The 6,993-nt window shown below is 39.3% G+C and overlaps 2 protein-coding genes, 1 long non-coding RNA gene and 1 pseudogene across 3 annotated transcripts; 1 reads left to right on the top strand and 3 right to left on the bottom strand.

Moving 5' to 3' along the window:
• The first annotated feature begins 1,114 nt into the window (after positions 1-1,114).
• On the top strand, positions 1,115-2,778 carry LOC112452564. Its single transcript, XM_025012848.1, has 3 exons — positions 1,115-1,574; positions 1,825-2,135; positions 2,293-2,778. Exons 1-3 carry the CDS (start codon positions 1,409-1,411, stop codon positions 2,776-2,778), a joined length of 963 nt encoding a protein of 320 aa, XP_024868616.1. The 5' UTR covers positions 1,115-1,408.
• Positions 2,779-3,078: 300 nt separating this feature from the next.
• On the bottom strand, positions 3,079-3,782 carry LOC112452565 (annotated as a pseudogene).
• Positions 3,783-3,996: 214 nt separating this feature from the next.
• LOC112452563 lies at positions 3,997-4,715 on the bottom strand. Its single transcript, XR_003040518.1, has 3 exons — positions 4,560-4,715; positions 4,330-4,473; positions 3,997-4,252 (listed from the first exon to the last, which is right to left on the bottom strand). It is a non-coding gene; the product is annotated as an uncharacterized LOC112452563 (long non-coding RNA).
• Positions 4,716-4,750: 35 nt separating this feature from the next.
• Positions 4,751-5,613, bottom strand: LOC112452566. Its single transcript, XM_025012849.1, has 2 exons — positions 5,039-5,613; positions 4,751-4,970 (listed from the first exon to the last, which is right to left on the bottom strand). Exons 1-2 carry the CDS (start codon positions 5,611-5,613, stop codon positions 4,751-4,753), a joined length of 795 nt encoding a protein of 264 aa, XP_024868617.1.
• Between the last annotated feature and the right edge of the window lie 1,380 nt (positions 5,614-6,993).

A 6,993-nucleotide genomic window follows, 5' to 3' on the forward strand; every position in this document is an offset into this window, starting at 1 on the left:
TGACGGTTTTTAACGGCGCGACCTTCGTTTTGGCTGCAAGGAGGGTAACCTGAATATTCGTGGTAGAATGCACGATTCGGAGGTAAACGACCGCGGCGTAAGCTCGAATGGACGCGTCCGCGAATCCGTGTAATTCGACTTCGAGTTTATCTTGACGCATCCCTGTCTATCGGGGAATGCGTATTTCACTAATATGAGGTAAATCCGTAAAATAATTAATCCAATGAGGTAAAAAATCGTCGGGATAGGAGAGTCCCAATCAATTTTACGGAGCCAGAGCTCTTGCATCAACATCTTGGCCGCGATGACGATCGATGACGCCCATCCGAGGGGGTCATATAACCTTGCAATAAATGATAAAACGGAGCGTTTAGTATAAACTGTTACGGCGTAAGGCGAGATTACAAAACTAAACGAGTCGTCAAGCGGGGACCAAGACAGGCCGAGGACCTTGAGTGTGTCATCGCGATTGATCGGATAGTCCGAGGATTCACGTTGGTCCTCCGGGATATCCGTCAAGAGTTCGGCGGAATTCGCGGCCCATTTTCGGAGGGAAAAACATCCGCGATTCATCATGCCGACAAGTTGCTTGCGTTTTTCGAGCAGCGACAGAAGGTCGTCTGCTCCGAAAAGAACGTCATCGACGTAGGTCGATTCTTCGATTATGGAAACCGCGTCGGGAAATTCTTTACATTCGTCACGAGCTAATTGAAGAAGGCAGCGCTGCGCGAGAAATGGCGATGGCTTTTGGCCGTAAGTCACGGTGAGCAAGCGGTAAGGTCGAATCAACAGACTTTCGAGAGGGCGCAAAAGAATTTGGAAATCCGCGTCGTCCCGATGCATGCGTACCTGACGGAACATCTTCGCGATGTCCGTCATGTATACGTAACGGAATAGTCGCCAGCGTAAAATTATCGCCGCGATGTCTTGTTGTAGCTCCGGACCCGCCATTAGAAAATCATTGAGAGTGGTTTTATCGTCCGATTTGCTCGACGCGTTAAGCCCGTATCACACTAGCGGCTCGCGGCGCGACTGCGATTGCGTCTGCGATTGCGATTCTATTTCAGCCAATCAAAAAGGTAGCTATCAGCGATTACGATTGGCGTCAGCGATTGCGACTGGCGACTGCCGTTTGGTAAAAGCCCATATGGCCGCGACTACGATTGCGTCTGCGATTACGATTCTATTTCAGCCAATCAAAAAGGTAGCTGTCAGCGATTGCGACTGGCGACTGCTTTTTGGCTTTGAATCCATTTTTCGAGTCGCAGTCACAGTCGCAGCCAATCACAGGATCCGATTTGGTCACGTGGTGCAATGTGGTGCTAGTGCGTGAAAACCACGTGTATACGACCGTGTTGAAAACAAATATTGAACATCTGTGATATTGAAGCAGATAGAAAGTCACACAATGCCACCGAAACATAATTTCTCGAAAGAGACAGATTACCGTCTGATCGACCTTGTGGAATTAAAACCACTTTTTTGGGACTGTACAAGCCACTTGTACAGACGAACACATCTTAAGATTGCAGTATGGGACGAAATAGCCGAGCAGTTGGGTTCAGATTTCACAGGTATGTCTTACAATCAGAAGTGAATCGGTTCAATACTATCAGCTATTTATTTATTATAATTAATTTAATATTAACTAACATAACCTATAATTAATGAATAATTAATATATATATTAATGTTTCTTATAGTTTATATTGGAGTGGATTAAAGAATTACAATTTTTTGTAGGAAATATATTAATAAGTTAAAGTTATGCAGAATTAAAATAATAAATTTATGTAATAGGCTTTTTATTGATGCTATTTACAGGTGCTGTTGTATCAAGCCGTTTTAGAAACATGAAGGATACGTTTGCAAGAAATTTAAAAGCTATGAAAGAATCAAAGCGCAGTGGAGCTGGCACAGACAATATATACAAGCCCAAGTGGCACATGTTTGAGAGATTAATGTTTCTCCAAAAGAGTTGTATCCAAGGAGACTCACAATCAAATATTTCCCCCATCCAGCTAGAGACAACTGCAGCATCAGATTCAGAATCTTCACAAATCAGTAATGAAGCGAATGATAACACATCATGTACACAAAATACACCACTTATCTACCATGATGAAGCAATGCAGGTAAATTATTTTTTAAAGTAATCGTCATTATGTTATTTTCTTTTTATTTTGTTTTATTTTGTTTTATTTCTTTTTTGAAGTAAAAATGATATTTTTACAATCTCGGTAAATCACAGTACAGAAACTAATTCTATATGTATCTGTAATTATTTTTCAGGAATTTGCGATAATTCCACCTGAAGTAAATGTAGGAAGTACACACTTGACATCTTCTGATCCAAATTCTTCTAGTGTATCTGCATGTAGCGATTTTGAACCAATTGCACCTCTACCAGAAAAGAGTCCGTCACCTCAATCTCTCCCAAGGCTGGCATCTAATTCTGCACTCAGCAGCATCACTCAATCTTCTCAACAACAACAAAATCCTGTTACTGTATCCAACAAGCGATCATCAGAAAACCAAGAGCAATTATTTTATAAGAGAGAATTGAAAACGAAAAAACAATCATCAATAATGGAGGAGGCTGTAGGTGCCTTGAAACAGATGGCTCAACCTGACCCAGTTTTATCTCTTCCTCAACCTGAAATTAATGATTCAGCTCATACTTTGGCATTATTCTTAGAAATCAGGCTTCGTTCATTATCTCTGGAGAATCGAAAAAAGTGTGAAGACGAAATTTTGAAACTGTTAGCACAGTTTTGAAGAGTTTAAAATTAAGTAATTAGTTATTAAATAAGTATTTTTTTTCGGCTGTGCCATTGTAATGCAAATACCTAAGTTTTTATTTTTTTCTTATTCAAAGATAAAGTAGATATTATCTATTATAGTGAGACATTTAAACAAGTGTTAATTTATTTTATAGAGAACTTGTTACAATACATGAACATGTATTTTATTTTATAGAGAACACTTATTTGATACATAGAATGTTTCTATGGCTTATTTTCATATTGTACTTATGTAATATTGTACTTAAAAAAAATTAACAGAAAAGTATATATGTACCATTGAGATCTCAAAACATATCTTTATTGTAGCGTTTAACTATCGTTAAATACATTATATCTGAGTACAAAATTCACAAGGGACTCATATTGCTGTTATCCGAATCAACATTGATTAAATTTCTAACCAAGCAGCACTGCGCTTTGGTCTTGACAATCTTCCTACCCATACTTAATTGCGAAAATGTACCTTTTATTAGCGGGAGAATTAAGCTTGGACGACAAATGCACGAATGCCTCAAATAGAGTAGGTCTATTCATGATATTCACCTCGTAATGCTTAACTTTCTCTCTGGTGCACCAGTTAGCCGCTTTGCTCACAGTGTTCTCCAAGTTATTCAACCCGGCATCGGTTTTCGTCGTTCAATTACCAATCACGATCACAGTTATCTCCTTCTTATCCTTATTCTTGTCGATGTCCTTCTTCAGCGGGAAGAGCACAGCGGGAAGAGCACATCGAGAGATTCGGGTTTGCCAGTTTCCATATTATTTTCGAAGAATTCTGGTAGATCCTGATGTGTTAATAAAATAATATAATTTGTAGAAATAAATTCCTACTTATAATTCCTACTATATACACGTATACATATAAATGCTTACTTGAAAGTTAAGAGAGTAGAAAACTTTACATAAAATAACTAGGGAATTATATATAACCTTCAAGGCTTCCATATTATTAGCATGTACTTGCGTTAAATTCATTGTAACCTGCAAAATATCTTATTTAGAAATATCCATCTTTGAAAATACATGCATTTTTAATGCATGCAACGCAACTTAATAAAACATAGATACTTATTAAAAACAGATTTGTTAAATGCTTGGCAAAATTATCTGATACAAATTTTATTTCTGTCCATAGGCGGCGTAGCTTTTCGATACCTTTGCCGATGCCGCAGCTCTCGCTTTTAAATTCGTATCTATATCTCTTAAATAAGGAATGCGCCGTGTGTAGGACTCCATTGATCACATGAAAATCGCGTGTTGAACTTCTCTACCATCTGATCAATCAATTCTGGCCACTTGTTCGGAAAGTCATATTTTCCAATAATAGATACTGCATCAGACAACTGCTTTTGTATCGAATCTGGTGAATGTAACATCAGATTAACGATTAGTTTCTTGACGGCATCTCTGTCTTGGGCATGTATACGATCCACTGAATCCTCCTCCTAAAATAACATTCTGCAATAGTAAACTAACATACGATGTAAGAACATTGAAATAAATAAATGAATATAAACCCAACCACTTTCCAGTTGCGCTTAACATAATTCTTTTAAATTGCGCCGGCAATCCTAATCGTGATGTTAATCTCAGATTTGTCCACCAAATGAAGTAGTAGTAAAGGATAATTCTGATTGACTTCCACCGACTCCAGAAACTTTCTCGGCTAAAATATAAATTGGATATTAACGTACGACACGCGTACAATGTTTAAAATATCACAAAAATAATAAGTTTGTAGGTTATACCAACCTGGACGTTTGACATTCACGTCTGGGCTGAGAGTGTGTGTTTCTGATATTCGCTCAACGTTACCAAATTGTCGTCGGTGAGCTCCATGTCGGCGATCAGGAAAACGATTCCTTTACTCAGTTAGCCTTTCTTTCAGGAGATACAACACGGCGGCATCGGCAAAGGTATTGAGAGAAAAGCTACGCCGCATATTATCGCATGTAATGGCATGTAACAAAAGTAACAACCGGCTTTCCGTTGGTCTGTTCGGTCTGTTGCGACAGGTCACACGAATTCCAATCAACGAAAAGCGTAAACTGCGCCACCGCGGCAGCTGCAATATGATTGGACAGTAGCCAGTCGCAATCGCAATCGCAGTCGCAATCGCAGACGCAATCGCAGTCGCGCCGCGATCCGCTAGTGTGATACGGGCTTTAAACACGACGCGTAATTTAGTAGTCGTACTCGATTCGCGTAAAACGAAATGATGCGGAATGTACACCGGGGAGTATCGAGAGGGCTCGTCGGCGTGTACCTTCTCCATGTGCCCCATGGATTCGTACTCCTTGAGGAAATCGTGATACTGAGCGGCGATCTCGGGTTTCTGCGAGAGTCGGCGCTCCATTTTGGAGTACAAGAAAGAAGTCTTTCGAAAAGTTTCGCTTATGTAAGGGGGGCCGTTCTTGAACGGCAAACGAACAATGTAACGTCCTTGAGAATCGCGAGAATGCGTACTAGCGAAATGATTTTCGCAACGTTCTTCCTTTTCGGTGAGAGGATTTTGAGAGGGGATACTTTCGTCCTCCCAAAAACTTTGAATCAAGGAATTCGTATCCTCGCAGGATACGCAATTCAAAACGGGAGCGGACTCTCCGGCTGGGTGTGCGGTGCCGGTAGGACCGGAGACGATCCACCCGAAAACAGTAAGCTGGCCCGTCGGGGTGCCGACCGGGCCTTGACGGAGGCCGTCGAGCAGCAACGACCCGTATAAATCCGCGCCGATTAGTACATGAATCGGGTGATTACAAGAGGGATCGGGATCTGCTAACGGTAAATCGCGTAGATGCGACCACATTGCGGCTGGCTTTATTTGAGAGGCTGTGTACGAAGTGATTCGTTGGTATAGCCCGAAAATGGGAATATCGGTCCCTGTTTGTCGCAGGGCGCGAGCGCACGAAAAAAATGATGTTGTATCAACAGCATCAGTGTAATTGAAATAAAATTGGTTGATTCAACATCAATATTAATGAACGAAATGCATCAGATAGTCAATTTATAATCCATATTTGGTCCAATTAATATCATTGTAGTTGGAATATATCGTTATATCAATCATATATCTACTCATCCCAAACACATAATTCTTTATTATAATTACATATGAATTAAATAACTTTCTTGATGTATAATTGAATACCATGTAATCTATGTAACTACATCTGCTGTTACGTCAACTGCGTGAAATACTTAAAGAAAATCAACGGTACGGTTAATGTTATTATGGTTGCTACATATGCACGATCTTGTTGATTCAAATATAAATTTATTTAATCTGTATACTTTGTGTATATTGCTACAAATCAGTTATTTGTCAGATATTGCACTTAAATATTATTGATTTATGTGCAATGATTTTTTAGAGGAAATAGAAATGTGTGTATATTAATTATACAAATACTCGATGCAATCGACACGTGTAATCCTTAATATCTTTGTGTACATATATAGACAAGATATTATAAGTACATGTTTCAATCGTATCAAACAAATATGTATCAATATGAAAACATTTCTATTTTCTCTAGATAAAAAAAATGCATATGATTCAATAATATTTAACTGTAACACCTGACACGCGTAATGCTGTTAATTTAAGTACGGCAACTACGTAAAATACTTAAAGCAAGTCAACGGCACAGTTAATATTATCATGGTTACTACATATGCACCATCTTGTTGATTCAAATATAAATTTATTTAATCTGTATACTTTGTGTATATTTCTACAAATCAGTTATTTGTCAGATATTACACTTAGGCCGGTATTCATAGTCGAATCTTATATTTAAGATCGTCTTAAGTACGATCTTAAGATGTTATGAACCAATAATCACAGAGCCGTATCAGCATCTTAAGATATTACTTAAGACGATCTTGAAATAAGGTCTGACTATGAATACCGGCCTTAGAGCCTGTTCACACGAGGCGGTTTTAACACGCGGTTGCGCTACCGCGCGTGGCCGCGCGTTATCGCGAGGCGAGGTGCGACAACGCGCGTATACGCGCGTACGCGGAACGACGCGACGATGAGCGTCTACGATACGCTTTGCGGCATTTTAGATCCATAGGCACGCCGCACAGTGGGGCGAACGCCTCATTTTTTGGTCATTTGCTTATAACTTCTACATTTTTCAATGAAATGACTTGAAACTTGACATAAATAATGTACGATTAT

Source organism: Temnothorax curvispinosus, unplaced genomic scaffold, assembly GCF_003070985.1.
Source record: "Temnothorax curvispinosus isolate PA1 unplaced genomic scaffold, ASM307098v1 QBEX01003447.1, whole genome shotgun sequence".
Lineage (NCBI taxonomy): Eukaryota > Metazoa > Arthropoda > Insecta > Hymenoptera > Formicidae > Temnothorax > Temnothorax curvispinosus.

Coding starts and splice junctions, on each gene's coding strand:
- LOC112452564 (XM_025012848.1), top strand. CDS start 1,409: ATGCCACCGAAACATAATTTCTCGAAAGAGACAGATTACCGTCTGATC. Junction 1,575..1,824: donor GTTGGGTTCAGATTTCACAG/GTATGTCTTACA, acceptor TGCTATTTACAG/GTGCTGTTGTATCAAGCCGT. Junction 2,136..2,292: donor ACCATGATGAAGCAATGCAG/GTAAATTATTTT, acceptor ATTATTTTTCAG/GAATTTGCGATAATTCCACC.
- LOC112452566 (XM_025012849.1), bottom strand. CDS start 5,613: ATGTGGTCGCATCTACGCGATTTACCGTTAGCAGATCCCGATCCCTCT. Junction 4,971..5,038: donor CCCTCTCGATACTCCCCGGT/GTACATTCCGCA, acceptor TCGTGTTTAAAG/CCCGTATCACACTAGCGGAT.